This window comes from Erpetoichthys calabaricus, chromosome 4, assembly GCF_900747795.2.
Source record: "Erpetoichthys calabaricus chromosome 4, fErpCal1.3, whole genome shotgun sequence".
Classification (NCBI taxonomy): domain Eukaryota; kingdom Metazoa; phylum Chordata; class Cladistia; order Polypteriformes; family Polypteridae; genus Erpetoichthys; species Erpetoichthys calabaricus.
In genome coordinates, this window is record NC_041397.2 from 329653813 (window position 1) to 329676548 (window position 22736).

The 22736-nt window shown below is 42.6% G+C and overlaps 3 protein-coding genes across 7 annotated transcripts in view; all 3 read left to right on the plus strand.

Annotated features, from left to right (window-relative positions):
* Window positions 1-22736, plus strand: part of LOC114643553 (protein NLRC5-like) — a 5922889-nt gene that overhangs the window by 5198378 nt on the left and 701775 nt on the right. The gene's annotated exons all lie outside the window — the stretch shown is intronic.
* LOC114643557 (NACHT, LRR and PYD domains-containing protein 3-like) overlaps window positions 1-22736 on the plus strand; it is a 1908976-nt gene that overhangs the window by 1066557 nt on the left and 819683 nt on the right. The gene's annotated exons all lie outside the window — the stretch shown is intronic.
* Window positions 3154-22736, plus strand: part of LOC114642226 (E3 ubiquitin-protein ligase TRIM16-like) — a 773543-nt gene continuing 753960 nt past the window's right edge. The window contains exon 1 of the mRNA XM_051925870.1: window positions 3154-3752. Within this exon, the coding sequence (XP_051781830.1) occupies window positions 3168-3752 (585 nt within the window). The 5' untranslated portion in view covers window positions 3154-3167. The remainder of the gene's footprint in view (window positions 3753-22736) is intronic.

Sequence of the window (22736 nt, forward strand, 5' to 3'; positions counted from 1 at the left end):
TGCTAAAGAGGCTGCATATAATAACACACCAATTTCTTTATTCCAACAGAGAAATGACCAGGACCCTGATAATCAAATTATTTCTTTACAGAGTGCAGCCACGGATATCGAAAGGAGAAAATGGTCCAAAGAAGAGTCCCTCTCTGATGGAGTCTGGACTCATAAACACACTAACAAACCTTTTCTCCCAAAAGCCTCTTTCCCAGGAATGGCAAAAATCGTCCATGGCCTCGATCACGCAGGTAGAGATGCCATGGTTCGAGATGTTGAAAAACATTGGGAAGCTGTAGGTTTCTCTACATATGCAGAGCAATTTTGCAGACGCTGTGCAATATGTCAAAAGTTTAATGTGGGAAAAGGTACCCAGGTAAGTCCCGCCGTTACCCCTAATCCAATGGGTCCATTTGAACACCTCCAAATGGATTTCATTGAACTAACCCCGTCTAAAGGGTACCGATATTGTCTTGTGATTGTCGATGTGTTCTCCCGATGGGTAGAGGCTTTCCCTTCAAAACACAACGATGCCAAAACAGTAGCTAAAGCACTAATTAAAGAGATTATTCCAAGATGGGGTATCCCTCAAAAGTTACAAACAGATAATGGCACTCATTTTGTGAACTCCGTTATAAATGAATTAACCACCTGGCTCCAAATTAATGTGCACCATTATTGTAAATACCATCCCCAAAGCGGAGGCATCGTAGAACGATGCAATGGCACTTTAAAAGCTAAACTCGTAAAAATTTGTGAACAAACTAATTTATCATGGCCGGATGCACTACCCTTAGCTTTAATGGGACTAAGGGGACGGACACACCGACAACTGGGACTATCACCGTTTGAGATTCTGACCCGACGTCCCATGCCCATTGGCATGGTTGTAGGAAATGTGAATTTGCATACTGTGGACAATGATCTTCTCTCTAGTCTTACAGGTCTCCGAACCTCGTTGAAGGAAGTCCACCAGCAGATTAATCAAGCCTGGAGGACCAGCCCACCTTCTAAGGATTTACCAATTCCCTTGGGCACCTGGATCCTGGTTCGAGATACTCGGAGGAAACACTGGCATCAGCCTAGGTGGAGAGGACCATTCCAAATTCTTCTATCCACACCACCTGCCGTGAAAGTTGAAGGACTGCCTGCCTGGATCCACGCATCGCATTGCAAGAAATGGCTATCTTAAAAATACTTTTTCTGTTGACTGTTACCCGCACCCTCTCAGGCTACCCAAGGATGGGTGGTGATCTCTATCTAAGTACTTTACCGCCTCTATGGAACGGGCATATATGCTACATGAGGAGCACATGTCTCGTATAGCTTCTTCCATTTTCTCCTCTCCATCCCCTTTTCCCCCCCCTTCCCCTTCATCAACCATTTCAATTTAATTCTACTGCCCACATCATTTTGTTCAAAAAGGGAGGAGTGTAAAAACATAAAATGATGTAATTGAACAAAATGTATGTGTGTAAGTACAGAAAATAGGACAGAATGATCAAACTTGTTTGTGTTTTGCGTACGTGACAAAAAGCATATATACTTTCTGGAAGTTTTCTTTCAATGATGTGTGTGACAAGAAAATATACCTTTAGGGTAAAGACTTTACCAATTGGAATAATACAAAATGAGTCAGGACGCTATTTTTATTGCTTACGTGGTCAACGATCAGGAGACTAGAAAGGTATAAAAGAGCAAGGATATCTGCGCTCGAGGCAGATGAAGTGCGGTGTCCTAGGACTGTATTTCTCTTGTCATTTTACCCTTGTCTGGTATGTATCAATAAAAGGTTTTTACTAATTTTAATTTTCTTCTGTCTTCAGTCACAAAAAAGTGTCCACAACCACAATGTCAGACGTGCAGTTCCCGAGACGCACATACTGAGGTCTGTCTGTAAGATAGTCCACAATCCATGCCACCAGGTATGAATCAACTTCCATCTTTGTCAGCTTGTCCCTAAGGAGCAGAGGTTGGATGGTGTTGAAGGTGCTAGAGAAGTCCAGAAACATAATTCTTACAGCACCACTGCCTCTGTCCAAGTGAGAGAGGGATCGGTGTAGCATATAGATGATGGCATCCTCCGCTCCCGACTTCTCCTGATATGCAAACTGCAGAGATTAGGTCACTTTTCTTTAAAAGGAATTCATTACAAATTCAGAAAACTTTTAACATGATTGGTTACACCTAGTTGCTAACAGGACCTGGCAGATTTTGATACTTTAGATGACCACAATTTGATTGATAGTCCTATTTGTTTAGGATGTGCGTGACTTTTTGAATGTATGTTTTTCATTTTTGTGTTGAGGAGTTGTGTGAATTTCAAGAAGAGAAAAGAACAATGGCCTATATATATATTATGATCCAGCTTAGTACAAAACAGGAAACACATTTTATCATAGTGAATAAAAATAACAGCATCAGCTTTTAAGCATAAGCTCAGAATGATATGAGACTCAGACACATACCAGGTACACACTGGAGCAGGGTTCAAATTTAATTCTTACATCTCTCAGGTTTCTCTTGTGAAGGATGGCCGGCTTCATATTCCGGCTCTGACCCCCAGGCCACCAGGAGGAGCTCTCCCGACAGCATGGACGGGCCCCGGATTCCTGGATACTGGATACCCTGGGGACCACTGGGAGTCGCTGTCGGGAGGCCTGTGGACTCATATATGACCTATAACCCGGAAGTGCGTCATAATCCAAGGACAGGAAGAAACGACGTGCTTCCGGAGTGAAGATTAGGACTGTTTACCCTGACCGGGAAGGAATAAGGACTTGTGGACTATTGGGCAGGAACACCTCCAGGTCAGGGTGTATAAAAGGACTCTGGGAAAGCCCAGACACTGAGCTGAGCTGGGAGGTAGGGTGGCGAAGTGTCTGGGAGAGGAGGAGTGTTTAATTGTGCTTTATTAGAGAGAATTGTTTATATGAGTAGTGTGGAGTGGAGGGTGCTTTGTGCATGTGATTATTGTAAAATAAAAGAGTCTTGTACTTTTACTTGGTGTTTGGAGTGGTACCTGAGGGTTCAAGAGGTCGATAAACGCCTCTACTGCTACACTCTTTAAATCTCCTCCTCCTCACTGAGCACAGACAAACTTTCGCTTTCGTTTCTTCACAAGTCACTTCCTTGTTTGCCTGACTGATCCTCTCTGCCTCTTCTCAGACTGAACGATGGCTGACGCCCAGCTGTTAGTATCTCAGAACGAGTTCACCTGCTCGGTGTGTCTGGACACCCTGACTGACCCCATCACCATCCCCTGTGGTCACAGTTTCTGTCTCAAGTGCCTCACTGACTGCTGGGATCAGAGCCAAGAGTTCAGCTGTCCTCAGTGCAGACACACCTTCACCAAAAGGCCGGAGCTGAACAGAAACACTCTGTTGAATGAAGTTCTCAAGAAACTAAAGAAGACGGCAATCACTTCTTCTCCACTTCAGTCTCAGAAATATGCTGGCCCTGGAGAAGTGGAGTGTGATGCCTGCACTGGGAAGAAGTTCAGAGCGGTGAAGTCCTGTCTAACCTGCACGGCCTCCTTCTGTCAAACTCACCTGCAGCCTCACAGTGAAGGTGATGCTCTGAAGCACCACACACTACTCGATCCTGATGGAAATCTGAGGAGGAAACTCTGTGCAAAACATCAGAAAAGTCTGGAAATATTTTGCAAAACTGATGAGACGTGTATCTGTGTGATGTGTGTGGTGACTGGACATAAAGGTCATGAAATAGTGAAGCTGGAGACAGAAAGAGAAGAAAAACAGGTGAGAGGGGTTTACTATTTAATAGAACGAAACTAAATAACAGGAGTTAAATGGTTTGTAAATGTTGTATGAAAAAGAAATCTATTCATCCATCTTATACCCTGATTTTTCAATTATAGGAGAGTACTGAGCTGGAGCCTATTCTGGTGATATTGTACATAAGTCGTAAAACAGCCCAGGATGGGACACCCAGTATTATCCATGTGCAGTCAAGTGAGCCTAGTGGTCTCATAATGCCACATTCAGTTCATTTGTGCTCTATTTTTCTTTTAAATATCTAAGGCAGTTGGTGACAAACTACAGCCTGCAGACCAAAATTGGACTGTGACATGAATGTGATGGCACTTGAACTACAGTTCCCGGGTCCTCCCTTTGTGGAGAACGCTTTGAGTAGTGAGAAAAGCACTATATAAATGTAAAGAATTATTATTAGTATTATTTGTAGAAATATCTAACATTCTGACCCTAACAAGGCATTTTTGTCAAGGTGATGTTAATCACCATGCAGTCTCCCAAAAATAATGCAACACCCCAAGGTTTTACAGCATGAACAGAAACAATCTATAGTGCTGCCACATAAAGGGCAAGTGTGTTTAGGTACTTTCTTGCCTTTGTCTTGGTTGAACGTTTTTAAAGAATTTGAGTTTGGATTTGGCTGATCTCAGGCCTTGTTAAGAGACACATTAGAGTCACATGTCAACCAGTCTACTGTGTACTCCAGGCTAAGATTCTTACAGTAAATTCAGCTAAACAATGTCAATGCATTATTGCTGTCTACAGTATATGCTCTAACTTTAAATGAGTAATCATGTAGTTAAGTAGTAATTACAGATCAATTAACAATAGAATCCCTAAAGCCTATGAAAATATTCATAATGCCAGGCCACCTTAAACCTCCTTATCAGCGCCTTTGTTTTGCAAATGTGGCAATCAGCATTGGCAGCAGGCAACTGAAGTCAGACACAAAATTCTCAGTGCTGAAGTCTCTTTATGGTGGTGTGAGGTGTCTGGAGTTGTACAGAGTAAATAATATCTTGTTATTTGGAATACATATATTTCATGTGTGTTCCGTGTCTACAAAGGTCTGCGTAAATGTAGGATGACAGGAAATGTGAGGCAAGAAATTCCGAACATATACCTAAAGCAGAAACTTTTTCATATTATAGTAATAATGACATGAAGTGAATAATGTGTGAAGACTGAAGTCCAAATATCAAATAATAATAATCACAAAAGGTATAACAAAACAAGTGTGCTTTTATTCAATAATATAAACAAAGAAAAAGAAATTATTTAACTTACATGTTGATGTCAATATGTAAAAACCGAAGACCGAATATCAATTGACACAAAGTAGACATGTCTGCTTGGCAGGTGCAGAGGTAAGAATTGTTGTTTCATGTTTAAGAGGTTGCAGGTTAAATCCTGGGTATTCCTGGCATTTACTGTTTTGAGTAGTGAGCTGCTTTATTATTGCTATTATATAATAAAAACATAATAAAAAGCATAAATAAATATAAATAAAACAATAATATACAGTGGTGTGAAAAACTATTTGCCCCCTTCCTGATTTCTTATTCTTTTGCATGTTTGTCACACAAAATGTTTCTGATCATCAAACACATTTAACCATTAGTCAAATATAACACAAGTAAACACAAAATGCAGTTTTTAAATGATGGTTTTTATTATTTAGGGAGAAAAAAAAATCCAAACCTACATGGCCCTGTGTGAAAAAGTAATTGCCCCCTTGTTAAAAAATAACCTAACTGTGGTGTATCACACCTGAGTTCAATTTCCGTAGCCACCCCCAGGCCTGATTACTGCCACACCTGTTTCAATCAAGAAATCACTTAAATAGGAGCTGCCTGACACAGAGAAGTAGACCAAAAGCACCTCAAAAGCTAGACATCATGCCAAGATCCAAAGAAATTCAGGAACAAATGAGAACAGAAGTAATTGAGATCTATCAGTCTGGTAAAGGTTACAAAGCCATTTCTAAAGCTTTGGGACTCCAGCGAACCACAGTGAGTGCCATTATCCACAAATGGCAAAAACATGGAACAGTGGTGAACCTTCCCAGGAGTGGCCGGCCGACCAACATTACCCCAAGAGCGCAGAGACGCCTCATCCGAGAGGTCACAAAAGACCCCAGGACAACGTCTAAAGAACTGCAGGCCTCACTTGCCTCAATTAAGGTCAGTGTTCACGACTCCACCATAAGAAAGAGACTGGGCAAAAACGGCCTGCATGGCAGATTTCCAAGACGCAAACCATTGTTAAGCAAAAAGAACATTAGGGCTCGTCTCAATTTTGCTAAGAAACATCTCAATGATTGCCAAGACTTTTGGAAAAATACCTTGTGGACTGATGAGGCAAAAGTTGAACTTTTTGGAAGGCAAATGTCCCGTTACATCTGGCGTAAAAGGAACACAGCATTTCAGAAAAAGAACATCATACCAACAGTAAAATATGGTGGTGGTAGTGTGATGGTCTGGGGTTGTTTTGCTGCTTCAGGACCTGGAAGGCTTGCTGTGATAGATGGAACCATGAATTCTACTGTCTACCAAAAAATCCTGAAGGAGAATGTCCGGCCATCTGTTCGTCAACTCAAGCTGAAGCGATCTTGGGTGCTGCAACAGGACAATGACCCAAAACACACCAGCAAATCCACCTCTGAATGGCTGAAGAAAAACAAAATGAAGACTTTGGAGTGGTCTAGTCAAAGTCCTGACCTGAATCCAATTGAGATGCTATGGCATGACCTTAAAAAGGCGGTTCATGCTAGAAAAACCCTCAAATAAAGCTGAATTACAACAATTTTGCAAAGATGAGTGGGCCAAAATTCCTCCAGAGCGCTGTAAAAGACTCACTGCAAGTTATCGCAAACGCTTGATTGCAGTTATTGCTGCTAAGGGTGGCCCAACCAGTTATTAGGTTCAGGGGGGCAATTACTTTTTCACACAGGGCCATGTAGGTTTGGATTTTTTTTTCTCCCTAAATAATAAAAACCACCATTTACAAACTGCATTTTGTGTTTACTTGTGTTATATTTGACTAATGGTTAAATGTGTTTGATGATCAGAAACATTTTGTGTGACAAACATGCAAAAGAATAAGAAATCAGGAAGGGGGCAAATAGTTTTTCACACCACTGTAAATAATCATAAATATAAATAAAACATAATAAAAACATTGAAATTTGAGTCTGTAACACCCGGTGTACAGTTTTTTTACTTGTAAACGATATCGCTGAATTGATATAAGCAGACACACAAATGCTGGTGAATCATGTCTTCTTTGTATGTTGTTGTCACAAGAATTTTTTTTATTCAGTTTTATTCTTGACAAAAAAACACACTTGTTTTGTTATACCATTGTGAAAGTGTTTATTTATATTCCAGTAAACACTTGGATGAGATCAAATCTGTCTCTCTACTTCTCTTTCACGCATGCACACGCACATCCATACATGAAAATGTAATTTTTGAAAACGCTATGTCTTTTAAACATGAGTTGTCATTTATCATTTAAAGGTGTTTTTTTGCGATCTTGCCCAAACTCCATGTTTTGGTACATGGTACTGACAATGCAGACAGATTTCTTCTTTTTGGGTGCATACACCATCAACACAGCACTGCCAGATCTAAATGGCAGCGTGGTGAATTGCTCACATACTAAAGTGTCTCCAGCTGCAGGTGGAAGTCCCATTTTACTTCTGGTGCCAAGCAGAGTTGTGTCGCGGTGCAGCAGTCTATTAGCCAGTGAAAGCGATGTGAAGAAGCTGTCAGTTGTACCAGTTCTGCTTTTGTACAAAAATAGCTTTATGACCAGAGTATCAGAAAGTATTTCTCCTGTGGGACAACTGGGATCTTTTCCTAAATAAGTAGTGGCATTGCTCATGTACTTTGTCTCCAAATCTGCCGCAACTCAAAATGTTATGCCAGATTTGTCAGTGTCACAGGAGGCTGGGGGTCAGACCCAGCTGGGATGCCTGGAAGGACTGGGAGGTGGCTTATAAGTACCCCGGGCCATGAGGGGGCAACCACCCTGGATGTTGAGGGGACCACGAGAAAGGAGCAAAGAGGCTCAAGCACACTGGGGCCCATGGCCACCGCCAGGGGGTGCCCCTAGCGTTGTGGAGCCCGGGAAACATGTAGTTCCGCCACACCTGGGAAGGTGGGGGAAGATCTTTCCAGCAACGCCTGGAGTGCTTCTGGGTGAAAGGGCAGCACTTCCGCCACACCTGAAAGTGCTGCTGGAAGAACATCAGCAAGTACCTGGAGCACATCCGGGTGGAGATAGAAGGGGCCACCTCCCTACAATCAGGGAGCTAGAGTCGGGAGTGGGAGCAGAATGAAGCTCCCGGGACAGGAGGAAGAAAGGCGGCCCATGGACATCGGAGAAGCCAGTGTTTAAGGGTGTTTGGTGCAGGAGCACTGTGTGTTGTGGGGACATTATTTGTAAAATAAAGGTTTCTGACACTGACATCCGGTGTCTGTTTGTCTGTGCTTGGGCTGTCTATTACAGTCAGGCTTGGTTGAGATGTGTTGCAAGAAAGGATAACGGACCTTGGTTGGAAACAGTTGCTCACCAACAGTAATATGTTGCCCTGGGTTGTAACTCAAAAAACAGTTCTCAATAAAACGTTGGCAGATGTCTGAGATCGTAGCAAATCTGTTGTTTTTCACACATTCTGCACGGGTGTCTTTGTTGTCAGAGCACAAATGCTGCATGGTAGTCTGATAGCGGTGACGGGGCATCGTATCTTTGATTGCCAGTACAACAAACAGTTCTGAGCAGGCGTCAGCCTCAGCACCAACTGTGGTCATTGCTTCTGTTGTGAAAAGAATGAACATAAATGCCATCAACTCAGAGAGGCAAATTCGTTATACAATGTCTTTATTTGAAAACTAACAGTTTAAATTGCAGAGAGTGTAAACGTGACTGAGAGAATAAAACTGAATTAAAAAAAAAACACTAACTTTTAGCCCTGCGGTGGGCTGGCGCCCTGACAGGGGTTTGTTTCCTGCCTTGTGCCCTGTGTTGGCTGGGATTGGCTCCAGCAGACCCCCATGACCCTGTAGTTAGGATATAACAGGTTGGATAATGGATGGATGGATGGATAGACACTAACTTTTACAAGTACCATACATTTACAGTGGCTGTTAAAGACTCAAATCATATGTATGTTTTTATTATATAATAGTAAGAATAAGAGCAGCTCACTACCCAAAATGGTAAATGCAGGGAGAACCTGGGATCGAACCCTCAATCTCTTGATTATAAGACAACGCGCTAACATCAAGTTCATGTGCAAATTGGGGAAATCAGCTTCAGATACGGTAGCAGCTGCAGTGCCGCTAGCATACGAGACCCAATGAGTCAGTTGAACGATTATTTTACTGTATTTAGTTTTATTCTTGGATTCTTGAATTAAACTGAACAAAAAAATCTTTGAAATGAATATGAACGTCCTTGTGTGAGGTAAAGTAACATCCACCATAGACACTGCGGTCTCTGTTTGCTCAACAAGACACCAAGAAGAAATGACTGAGCTGCATTTGTATGTCCACTCTTATCCTTTCAGAGCTAACTTTTACAAGTGCCATAAATTCACACAGAAGTTACAAACTCACATCAATTTGTATATTTTTGTTATGTGATAATAATATTAGCAGTTCACTATTCAAAGTGCTAAATTTAATGACAAAGTGAGATTCGAACCTGTTACCTGGCGATCAGTAAGCAATAACTTTTCCACTGCACCATCAACACAAATCTGAAGCAGCACAGCATTACCAATGTGACAACTGATTTATAATGAAACACACACGTATGTGAATGTCTTTTTCTTTGTACTGACTGATAGTTGGGCTTCATGTCAATTGAGCAATTTATTTTTTCTTCAGTTTTATTCTTGAATAAATGCATACTTGTTTTTTTACACCTTTTGTGAAAGTGTTTATTGGATACTAGACAAAGAGCCCATTTTGACAACGTAACATGAAATGGGCACGAGTGGAATAGTAATAAGTATAAGCACCACAAACCTGATACAGGTGTATTGAATGAATGCGTAATTGAATCAGAATGCGTAATTAGGCCTCAAGCTGTAGTCGAAATCGCCTTTCAGGCCTCTAGAGCTTTAATTGAAGTCGCCTTTCTCTTTGAATTTTTGCGGCCATAATCCGGCGCCTGCTGCGATGTTGGGGTTAGGTGTTGGTGGAAGTTGCCTTTCTCTTTGAATTTTCGCGGCCATAAATCCGCCGCCTGCCACAATGTCGGTCTCGTAAGGTTTTTCGTGCAGCAACTGTGCATTCGGCTTCGGACGTGCGCAGAAGGTGACTGCGCATTTGGCTTCGGACAGACGTGAGTGAGTGAGTGAGTGAGTGAGTGAGTGAGTGAGTGAGTGAGTGAGTGAGTGAGTGAGTGAGTGAGTGAGTGAGAAAGGATGCTGGCGAATTACGTATTAAGATTTGGACTTCAGTCTTCACACATTCTACACTTCACATCAACATTATACTGTAACATATGAAAATATTTTCTGTCGTTATTACTATGGCATATGAAAACATTTTCTATTTGAGCCGTGTGTTCAGCATTTCCTCTGTCATTCTATATTTATACAGATCGTTGTAGACACAGAACATGCTTGAAATTTATGTGTTTGAAATCATGGTATTTCATTACCTATATCAGGAAGCAGGCAGATGAAATGCTGGGAAGGAACCGTGGTGGTAGATGGGAGTAATGATGTAATCAGAAGGGGACCATTACAGTGCAGGCCTGAGAAACTTGATACCTGGCCAAGAGTGGATCCAACTAACTGGCTGAAGATCCAGAACTGTGTTGAGAACATTTAAAAGCTGGTACTGAATGAATGAATAAGATTTACTCAAATCTAATCCCTAAAGTAGTATTACGTCAGGCGGTATCTGTCAAACTGTCAATCAAATTCGATTGATGCCCTTAAGCCCCGTCCCTTTCCTCTGATTGGTGGATTTGAATGATGCATCCCGCCCCCTTTCCTCGGAATGGTGCGTGATATCCTTTCCCTCCCCTCCACCTGATTGGTGGATTTGAAGGATGCACCTCGCCCCCCTGTCAGTGGATTGGTGAAGGACCACTTGCCCCGCCTCCCCCAACCCCTCCTTAATCCCACCCCTCCACCTGATTGGGGTATTTAAAGGAAGCACCCCCACCCAGACTCCCACCCCCAGCCCCCCCATCCACCTGCTTGGCCACCTGTTGGTGACCCCCCCACAACTCCCTGCCCCTTCTCCCGAAGACATGCCTGGACATGTTGCTGCCAGACCCTCGACATGTCTGGACATGAATGGATGATGCCTCTGCCTTGGCCCCCCGGTCAGGCAGCACCTGTTTGTGGCCCCCCCAAACCCCCCTGCCCCTTCTCCCGAGGACAAGTCCAGGCATGTTCCTATCCATACCCTGCCGGCCCATTCAACATGTCCCCTGGCATGAAGGGCCTGCCTCTGCCTCGGCCCCCAGTCAGGCAGCACCTGTTGTTGGCCCCCCACTTCCCGGACCCTTCTCCCAAAGACATGCCCAGACAAGTTCCAGCCGGTCAGATCTAGCTTATAGCCGTTCCTGCCTATACTGTGTGGGGCATTTTGCTGATACGCGTAATTGGGCAGCTGACACAAGAAACAGGATCACACATATAGGCCTTTAACATAAGTTCATATCTTCCTGTGGTCGATGTAAGCGATCTTAAAACAGTGCTAGGGGCACACATTTGCTAAAAAAATCACTGTCCAAATTTCAAAAAATACCGCTGTTTTCGGTATATAAATAAGCGTTCAGACCGGGCCATTACACAGCTTGCCGTTAATACTGAAAGAGGACTCCGAATCTCATCGGGAAGATCCAGGATCACGGTATGGCATATTATTGATTCTTATATGCGTCAAACAAGTATGTTTTAAAAAAACGGAGGGCTGAATCCTTGTATTTTATTCTTAATATTAATATTTCCAAGTTGATTCTCCGGTAACTCCCTTTTTAAAAAAATATATCTGTTTAAAACGAGAGGGGCTGGGACTTTAAAGTCAAAAATGCTCTTAGGTTAATTATTATGTTCAGTACCATCTCTCTGTGTGTAGGCATGTGAGCACATTCGTGTGTGTATAATATTATCTATCTATCTATCTATCTATCTATCTATCTATCTATCTATCTATCTATCTATCTATCTATCTATCTATCTATCTATCTATCTATCTATCTATCTATCTATCTATCTGTGTACGATGATTAATGTACAATGTTCATAGGACTGAAGTAAGCCACCGAAACGGGTAATCCAATCAATTAAGTCCATTCCTTTCATTACTAACTTAATAGGTTTGCGAGTATAAATATAAATACACTCGCAAGCAAACTTTTTAAAATCTAAAGACTTAAATAAAAACACGTTCTGATCTCAGAGCCCCTGTGTATTAAGATATAATCTCATAAATACAGGAACATATTATAATAATCATTTACCCTATGATTCCACAATACACTTGATACGTCTAAAAATCATCCGGACTTTGGGGCGACTAGTCTGTATTAAAATAATTACATTTCATTTAGCGAAATGAATGGAAACACAGTTGCAGTATGTCTGTTAAGCCCTCATATCGATGCAAGTTCCTGGGGCCCTGTTCAGGGTTCAGTCAATCTGTCTCCAATCGGCGGTCCAAATGAGAGTTTATAAAACAAAAAATGTTTCGTTATGTCAGACTTTTAAAAACATGTGGTCCCGTGCAGAGGATCCCCGGCTCCTGTGAGATTCCGTTTTGAACGAGTACGCATTTCACAAGCGGGTCCTTCTGTACATAGTTCAGAATACTGACATCTTGTTATGTCAGAGTTAATACACACCCGGCCTGCAATTTTAAACCATGCCTGAATATTCTCAGAGGAGAGACCGGGGTTGAATTTTCAGACGCCGAGACAAAACTTAATTGATTGGATTACCCGTTTCGGTAACAGAAAAAAACTACTATGGCTTACTTCAGTCCTATGAACATTGTACATTAATCGTCGTACACAGATAGATAGATAGATAGATAGATAGATAGATAGATAGATAGATAGATAGATAGATAGATAGATAGATAGATAGATAGATAGATAGATAGATAGATAGATAATATTATACACACACGAATGCGCTCACGGATAATAATTAATAATTAACCTATGAACATTTTTGACTTTAACGCCCCAGCCCCTCTCGTTTTAAACAGATATATTTTTTAAAAAGGGAGTTACTGGAGAATCAACTTGGAAATATTAATATTAAGAATAAAATACAAGGATTCAGCCCTCCGTTTTTTTTAAAACATACTCGTTTGACGCGTATAAGAATCAATAATATGCCATACCGTGATCCTGGATCTTCCCGATGAGATTCGGAGTCCTCTTTCAGTATTATGCTCGAGCAGTACCCACAGCTGAAGTGGGGGTTGCCACTCTGGCATCCCGTGTCAGAAGAGGAATCTCCAACTGTTTTTGAAGGATCTGAAAGAAGGATCCCAGTTTTCATGGAGTGGCAAAGAGTGCTTAACTCATCTGAAAATACATAATTGTACTTGGTTATTTAAAATGGCGGGGTGTATTGGATAGAAAAAGGGGTTGTTTTAAATATACTTTTTATACAAATTATAAATTATACATACAAATTATAAAGCCAAGGATATATTTTTTATACGTGATTTAAAAGGGAACTGATGCATATTATTTAACTCTGTGTGATTTTTACAATGCTTATATCAAACTAGTTATCTTGTGCTTCACATGCTATTGCTAAGGAATAGCGAAATGGTATTTTAAAGCTTTAAAGCGCTGTATGTGTGAACTTCTCTTGCATCAGCAAAAGGTTTGAACTATCCGCATCAAGTGCCGGATTAACCAATAGGCACATGTAGCATATGCTACGGGCCCCGCAATTTCGGGGGCCCCCAAATGGTGGACCCAATATTTAATTAAAAAGTGTAGCATTAAAAAAATATTATCTTTATGTTTTTAAACTGTAAATTTCTTACACAACAAAACTTTAGGGGCCCAACACATAAAATTCACATAAATATTATAAGATTCTTATTATAATCGAGAGTAAAATAATTCTTTAGGCTGGTTTGAACTGTTCAGAATCTAAACTTCAGATGATGCAGACCAAAAGGGCCCCCAAATTTGAAATGTGCTACGGGCCCCCAAAGCTCTTAATCCGGCCCTGTCCCCACCTGTTGCCTCTGAAGTGTGAATCGCCCACCTCCTCCCCCATAGCTTCATGCGAGAGCCGCATGTTTTGGAAAGAGCTGAAAAAATGACCGCCACATTCCTAAGGAATAGTGAAATGTCATTTTAAAGCGCCTTTTTCTATCCCCAGAATGACTGCATTCACTCTGGGATTATCTGAGTACAATTCTAACGTTTAGAAAACTAAATGCATTTCTTCAACAATGTGAAGCCTTAGGGCTGCTGATTATTTAAAATGTGGGGTGTATTGGATAGAACAGGGTTTGTTTTAGATATACTTTTTATACAAATTATAAAGCCAAGGATAGCTTTTTAAAATTTAAAAGGGAACTGCTGCATACGTCTGTGTGATTTTTACAAGGCTTATATCGAACTAGTTATCTCGTGTTTTACACGCTAAGTCTTAAAATCTTTTACCTCTCATGGAAAGATTAGCCGCGCACCCCCGCAGCATGGGGTCGGAGGAAGGGAACTTGCAGACAGCTGTTTACAAGCATGCGCACGCGCAGGGACGAACAAAGCAGGGGGCTGTCAGTTTCCTGGCCTGTGGCGGGCACTGGCGGCTCTAGCAGCGCTCCGGGGCTCACATAGTTTGTAGACACGTGCCTGCACGGGGCCGCGCAGAGCACAGGCCCTAGACAGCTCGAGGGCGCGCGCAGCCCCTGTCAGCTCTGATCTCATGTGTCAAGCGTGTAGAGATCCTTTCTGTGTGCTTCGAGCTGCAGGCATGTGCCTGTGCGTATATACGTAGAGCTTCGGCACTGGCCATCTCGCGACCGCGCAGGGGGCTGTCAGCTCCTTTGTGTGAGAGATGAAAGAATCACTGCTGCGGCTGTTATACTGCAGAATCTGTCTGTGAGATGGTGAAGGCTGGACCTGTAAGTTGGCTTAGATAGAAAAGATTTTACAAATGATAAAGCAAAGGTTAGATAGATAGATAGATAGATAGATAGATAGATAGATAGATAGATAGATAGATAGATAGATAGATAGATAGATAGATAGAAGTGGGGGGCCAACAACAGGTGCTGCCTGGCTGGGGACCAAGGCAGAGGCATCATCCATTCATGTCCAGGCATGTCTTCAGGAGAAGGGGCAGGGGGTTGTGGGGGGGCCACCAACAGGTGGCCAAGCAGGTGGATGGGGGGGCTGGGGGTGGGAGTCTGGGCAGGGGTGCTTCCTTTAAATACCCCAATCAGGTGGAGGGGTGGGATTAAGGAGGGGTTGGGGGAGGCGGGGGCAAGTGGTCCTTCACTAATTCACCGACAGGGGGCGAGGTGCATCCTTCAAATCCACCAATCACGTGGAGGGGCAGGGTCAGGATGTCACTCACCATTCCGAGGAAAGGGGGCATGGCACATCATTCAAATCCACTAATCAGAGGAAAGGGGCGGGGCTTAAAGTCATCAATCAATTTTGATTGACAGTTTGACAGATACCACCTGACGTAATACTACTCCCTAATCAGCAATGTGCTTCTGATTGCATTTGAACCCCTGCCTATCCACCTTTGGAAGCAGTCAGAGATAAAAGGCATTTACAGGGGAATGGCTTGGAAAACAAACAACATTTCTTTCTGTGAAAGATATTGCACTCTATCACAGATCCATACTCATCATTAAAATGTGTATTAAATCTATTGGGTGAATTTCATATAAGTTAATTGAATAAGAGTGTTCTCTACTCTGCAAATGTTCTTGCAGGTCACACTAACTCTAGACACTTTTGTTTTATCATCTCATCAGAATCAGAATCAGAATCAGCTTTATTGGCCAAGTATATGTACACATACAAGGAATTGGACTCCGGTTTTACCTAGTATTGTCCCTGATGCTGTGAGATTGACTTAACTGTCCATGAGAGTGATGGCCTGAGGAAAGAAACTGTTCACATGTCTGGGAGTTTTGGCGTACAGTGCTCTGTAGCTCCTACCAGAGGGAAGAAGTTGAAAACGGTTGTAACCAGGGTGTGATGGGTCTGCAATGATGTTTCCTGACTCGAGATCTGTATAAGTCTTGAATGGAGGGCAGATCAACACCAATGATTTTTTCTGCAATCCTGACTGTCCGTTGAAGTCTGTTCCTGTCCTGTTTTGTGGCTGAGCCAAACCAGACTGTGATAGATTAACAGAGAACAGACTGGATTACTGCAGAGTAAAATTGGATGAGCAGCTCATGAGGCAGGTTGAACTTCCTGAGCTGGCGCAGGAAGTACAACCTCTGCTGGGCCTTTTTAACAATTGTGTTTATGTTTAGTTCCCACTTTAGGTCCTGGGAAATTGTGAATCCCAGAAACCTAAAGTTTTCCACAGCAGACACAATGCTGTTGAGTAGTGTGAGAGGGGGCAGCACTAGGGGGCTCCTCCTGAAGTCCACTGTCATCTCCACAGTTTTAAGCTTGTTCAGCTCCAGGTTGTTTTGACTGCACCAGAGGGCCAGCTGTTCGACCTCTCGTCTGCATACAGACTCGTCACTGTCCTTGATGAGGCCAATGACTGTCATATCATCTGCGAACTTCAGGATTTTAACAGACGGGTCTCTTGAGGTGCAGTCATTTGTGTAGAGGGAGAAGAGCAGAGGAGAGAGGACACATACCTGGGAGGCGCCAGTGCTGACTGTTCGTGTGCTGGATGTGATTTTTCCCAGTCTCACTTGCTGCTTCCTATCTGTCAGGAAGTTTTTGATCCACTGGGAGATGGGAGCTGGTACAGTGAGCCAAGTGAATTTGGTGTGGAGGACTTCTGGAATGATAGTGTTGAATGCCGAGCTGAAGTCCACAAACAGGATCCTAGCATATGTCCCTGGAGAGTCGAGATGTTGCAGGATGTAGTGCAGTCCCATGTTGATTGCATCATCCACTGACCTGTTTGCTCGGTAAGCAAACTGTAGGGGGTCAAGCAGGGGGTCTGTAATGTCCTTCAGGTAGGTCAACACCAGTCTTTCAAAGGATTTCATGACCACAGACGTCAGGGCGACTGGCCTGTAGTCATTTAACCCTGCAATGGAGGTTTTCTTTGGAACTGGGATAATTGTGGAACGCTTAAGGCAGGAGGGAACTTCACATAGCTCCAGGGATCTGTTGAAGATCTGTGTAAATATGGGGGCCAGCTGATCAGCACAGACTTTAAGACAGGAGGGTGACACACCTGGTGCCTTCCTGATCTTCTGTCTCCTGAAGAGCTGACTCACGTCCCCTTCACAGATCCTGAGCGCAGGTATGGTGTCAGTGGGGAGGGGCAGGGGCTTGGTAGTGAGTGCTGGGACTGTATTTTGATTGGCGTGGGTGAGAGGTGTGAAAGAGGGATTATCAAACCTGCAGTAGAACAAATTCAGCTCGTTGGCCAGTTGATGGTTCTCTTCAGTATGAGGGGATGGTTTCCTGTAGTTGGTGATGTCTTTCAAACCTCTCCACACTGATGCAGGGTCGTTGGCTGTAAACCTATTTTCCAGCTTTTCAGTGTAGCACCTCTTTGCTACTCTGATCTCCTTTGTCAATGTGTTTCTGGCCTGATTATACAGGATTCTGTCCCCACTTCTGTAGGCCTTCTCCTTAGCCTGACGAAGCTGCCTGAGTTTACTAGTAAACCAGGGTTTGTTGTTGTTGTATGTGCGAAAAGATTTCATGGGCACACACCTATCCTCACAAAAACTGACGTAGGATGTCACAGTGTCAGTAAGCTCATCCAGGTCTGTCGCTGCAGACTCAAAAACACTCCAATCAGTACAGTCAAAGCAGGCTTGTAGTTCCAGCTTTGCCTCGTTGGTCCATCTCTTCACCGTTTTCACCACAGGCTTTGCAGATCTTAAGTTCTGCCTGTAAGTCGGGAGAAGATGAACCAAACAGTGGTCAGAGAGTCCCAGGGCAGCACGAGGGACAGAGCAATAAGCATCCTTTAATGTTGTGTAGCAGTGGTCCAATGTGTTTTTGTCCCTGGTAGGACACTTAATATGCTGACTGAATTTTGGCAGTTCTTGCCTGAGGTTTGCTCTGTTAAAATCACCAAGAACAATGAGCAGGGAGTCCGGGTGTTTGTGCTCCATGTTAGTTATCTGGTCAGCCAGGTGTTGTAATGCTTCACTAACACAGGCCTGAGGTGGGATGTAAACACCAACCAGAATAAACGAGGAAAACTCCCGCGGTGAATAGAACGGTTTACAGTCAACGAAAAAAGACTCTAAGTGAGGGCTGCCTGTTTTGATTAGTACTGTGACATCTGTACACCAACCTTCATTTATGTAGAAACAGATTCCGCCTCATTTCGTTTTCCCCGAGAGCTTCATGACGCGGTCTGCACAGAGAAGTTGGAAGCTCGGCAGATATAATGCGCTATCAGGGATGTGCTCACCAAGCCAGGTTTCAGTGAAGCACAGGACGGCAGATCTGGAAAAGTCCGTGTTTATTCTGTTTAACAGTAGCAGTTCGTCCATCTTGTTGGCCAAAGAGCGGACGTTCGCGAGGTGTATTGAAGGGAGCGCAGTTCGAAATCCCCGGTGGCGCAGTTTAACAAGCGCTCCAGCTCGCTTCCCTCGTCGGCGTCTCCTTCTAATTCCGTAAAGGGCGGCTGCTCCTCCGACTAAAAGTTCTGTAAAGTATTCTGTTTGAGTGAAAGACAGTGAAAAAATTTCACCAGCGAATTGACCGATGTGTAAGAGTTCCTCTCTGCTGTATGTGATCAGAGGGGGACATCTTATCACGGAACAAACAAACAAAAACAGAGAAAGCACCAAGGAACAAGGCACCGAGGCTGCCATCTGCGGCGCCATGATGTTGTTATCATAAAGTTTAAATTGCAGTAATTGCTCAGATATATCAAAGCGTCCTAAATGAAAGCAGAGGCTGAGGCTGATGACTTAATTAAAGACAACACGAATAAATGTCTGATGAATTCTAAAGAAGTTCTGGACAGCCTCTCTTAAACTCTGCTTGATTTGACTAATTTTAGTTCAACAGGATGTCCTTGTCTTGCTCTGTCATGATAGGCTGCCTCTGCCCCTCGTTCATTGGTCAAGAGTCCTATCTTCAATTTTTTTTTTCAATATTATGTAAATGCATTTCCTACTTATGATGTGTGCTGTTATTTCTGGAAGTATCTATTTAACAATATTTTATCAAAAATGCCTGTGTTTTGTATGTTGTGAGATTTGTTTTCTGTGTACAGTTGAACCTCGGTTCATGAACGTCTCGGTACACATAGAAATCGGTTTACAACCAAAAAGTTCACCAAGCTTTTGCCTCGGTTCACGACCACACACTCAGTATACGAACAAGCCAGGTTCCCTTTCGGTTTGTACATGTTCAGTCTCTCCCTGTGCATTTCCTGTGCAGCGAGTGAGCGAGCGAGAAAGAGCGCGACACACACACACACACACACACACACAGAGGCAGCGCGAGAGAGAGAGAGAGAGAGACAGACAGACACACACAGGCAGTGCGAGAGAGAGAGGGCTGGACTCATAAGGTAGGAAGGCAGTTAAAGAATGCACTGGGCTTGATTTTGTTTTCACTTCTGTTTACAGCGATCAGTTCGTAGGGTGCATTGTTGCAATGTTACTTTTCTTGGTGGTTTACTAAATTACGGATTTTTTCAAATGTTCATTTTTTTCCATGTGCTTAAAACTCATTAAAAAAAAATGTTTTTAGCCAGCAGTTGGTAGCGCTATAGCACAAACTATTGCAGTGTTAATTTTCTTTGTTTTTCAAGGTTTTCTCAGTGTTATTCAATGTTTTTACATTTAGTTTACTATTATGCTCTGCATTCTATGGTTTAATTAACTATATTTGTGCTTAAAAACTTTAAAAAAATATATATTTACATACAGTTCGTATGGTCCAAATCGGTTTACAACCAAAGTTTTGGAACGACTTATGGTTGTTAACCGAGGTTCCACTATATGTTTTTATAACAATTGCTCTTGCAGAGTGTTGGTAACTATTGGTTTGTATCATAAACTTTTTTTTATCTTTGTTCTCCATAAAAACATGAAATTAAACATTTTTCTCAGTCAGCACTACACAACATGTGGGGTAAGTATCATATAATACAAATTTAATTTTAGATGGAGTATTCGATTAAATTGGCCTTCTAACTGAACTTACACGTCTTAGTAGCTTCACTTATCTCAACTGACTCAGAAAAATCACTAAACACATTGCAATGTTCTCACAAATCTCACTTGTATTATTAAATGATGTTGAAGATCCAACCATTGCAGCCATTATCTGTTGTAAGTGCCCGAGAAGAAGAACGGGCATCTCAACTGGGATGGAGGATAATTTCTTATCCAGACTGGATGCTTTAATGGAAGGATTGCTGCACTGGAGACATTACCCAGCCGGAAGTCTTATAATCTTCATCCCAGCTTGGATCTGTTGGTAATAAATGGGCTGGGAGAATGTGTTCTTCAAGACTGATCCCAATCAGGGCACCTACAAGGTTGTATGGGAATTGGAGTGCAGAAATACAGCACTGTTGGGGTCTTTGGGTGCTGCCAGAGGAAGCTGTTGAGGGAGGACAATACTGGTTTCCACGTGACCTGGAAGTGCTCCGGGTATGCAGTTCAGTGACACTGGAAGTAGCCACAAGTCTGGCTTGAAAAGGAGCCTGCTGTCTCCTGACTCTGACTCCTTATTGTGATGACACTCTTGGAGGAAGGAACTGAGTAAGAACCTGTGTGAATTATTGTACTGGCGATTGATCTTTTGCACAGGTGACTTTTAAAAAGGTGAACTGACTAAATAAATAACTTTTATTTAAACCCAGAAATGTATTGAACATTACTATGTCTGTGATTTGGGATTCTGTGGCATCCCCATGTGGTAACCTTGGCATGGTTGTCAGGATTTCCCAGCTGTCGGGACCAGACCTGTAATACTACACATGTGGCACCAATACCTGGAACCAGAAATGGGCAAAAGATCAGGTAGGAAGACCAGCAGATGGGGGAGTGATAGATGTCCAGCACAGCCCAGTGACCATCTGGGAACTCAAGTAATTTGGAAGACAACTGGCCAACATACCAGGTCCAAGAATGGAATCCATATGGACAGAAGGGATGCTGGATGGGGTCTTTGACTGAGCTCTCTCTGAGCTGCAAAAGATAATGAGGTACGTACTGTCAAAGAGTCAGAGTCACTGAAAACTGCTACAAAAATCCTTGCAAAAACAGGCAACCTGTGGCAAGCCATCTAATGTGTTTATCAGCTCCCCTAAAAGAAGGCTGTGAGGTGCAAAGAGACCAGTGTAACGTGGAAATCTCTATCACAAACCTGAATGCTGGTTTTTAAATGCCAGAATGCTTGAAGTTCAGATCTGGGGGTACGTGACTCTTCTTCTTTCTTATAAAAGACTAACAAGTCTCGGAATAAGTGTCTGAGCTGTCCTTAAATTGGTTAAGATAGAACAGACTATCCCAGCAAAAGGTCTTCTGGACTTAATTTCCTAGGTTGCTGAGGGAAATCCAACTAAGCATGTGCCAATGACTCACTGCATAAAAGCAGAAAAAGCAGAAGACCCTGTCGAAAACAAGTCAATCCCAGAGCTGAGTCGATCTTCAGGAGCTGGAGGAACTGTGCCAGCCAGTGTGGGCTTTATAGACTGTACTGAATAGTCTGGAAGTTATAATCAAGGGGAATGAGAATATGGCCAAAGGCTCTGCTCCAAGCACTGATGTCGGGGAGTCAGACAGCTGCTGGGAATAGGTTCATCTGTATAGGCAAATTAATACTGTATGGTACAGTATCGGTCCCTGAATTAACTGATTCGAACAAAGTAACACTCATTCCAACAAATGTATTAGCGATAACAAAATTGCCCCTATCAGAACCTCAAATCTTTGAGGCGGCTACCCAAACTAGTGAGGTGCGACTGGGAAGACAAAGGGGGCATTTCTTCACCTACACAGAAGATAGAAATCCCATTTCTTCTAAATCTTCAGACCTGACTTATATACCAGTGTGTCTTCAGACTCTTTCATTCATTTATCACACTCTTCAAGGTCAAACTCCATCTTCAATTGAACTGCTAAATTAATCCTTTCATTTAATTTTGTGTTGCTATTTATATTGGTGAAGTCAAAACTGTGTCACCTACAGTGTCAATATGAAGACAACTGTGACACAAAAAGTAAGTTGTGTCACAAAATGTTAAACTAATGTGTTGTAAAAATGTCAGGACTCAGAAAGAGAACATGAACTCAAAAACTGAATTCTGGTAAGACCACGCGTGTCCTCTTGTGTATCCAAACAGAAACAGCTGGGGGAGACACTGAGTAAAATCAGGAGGAGGCTTGAGAAGAGAGAGAAGACACTGAAGGAGACAAGGAGGGCAATGGAGAAGATGAAGGTGAGTGGCATTAAAATGACACATCAAATTAAATGAATAAGAAATAAATAAAAACTAGAAAAGCCGGCAGTGCTTCACTGGCAATAACAAGTGGATGCATAAAAGAATGAGAGAAGTTCTTTTATTTTATCCTCCATGGCATTTCACAGTTGACAGCATTTATTGTTATTTCAATACAGATTCAGACAGTAAAACCCTAAATTAGAGAAACATGAACTCAACTTTTTCTTTACTAATTGCTTCCATAAATGCACCTGTGATACATTCTAACCTAACATTAGTACTTACATTTTAATAATAGATCCATTGGTCCTTGGTACTGAGTGAACCACCCCAGAACCCATTCTGGGTTAGAGTCCTCATAGGAAAGT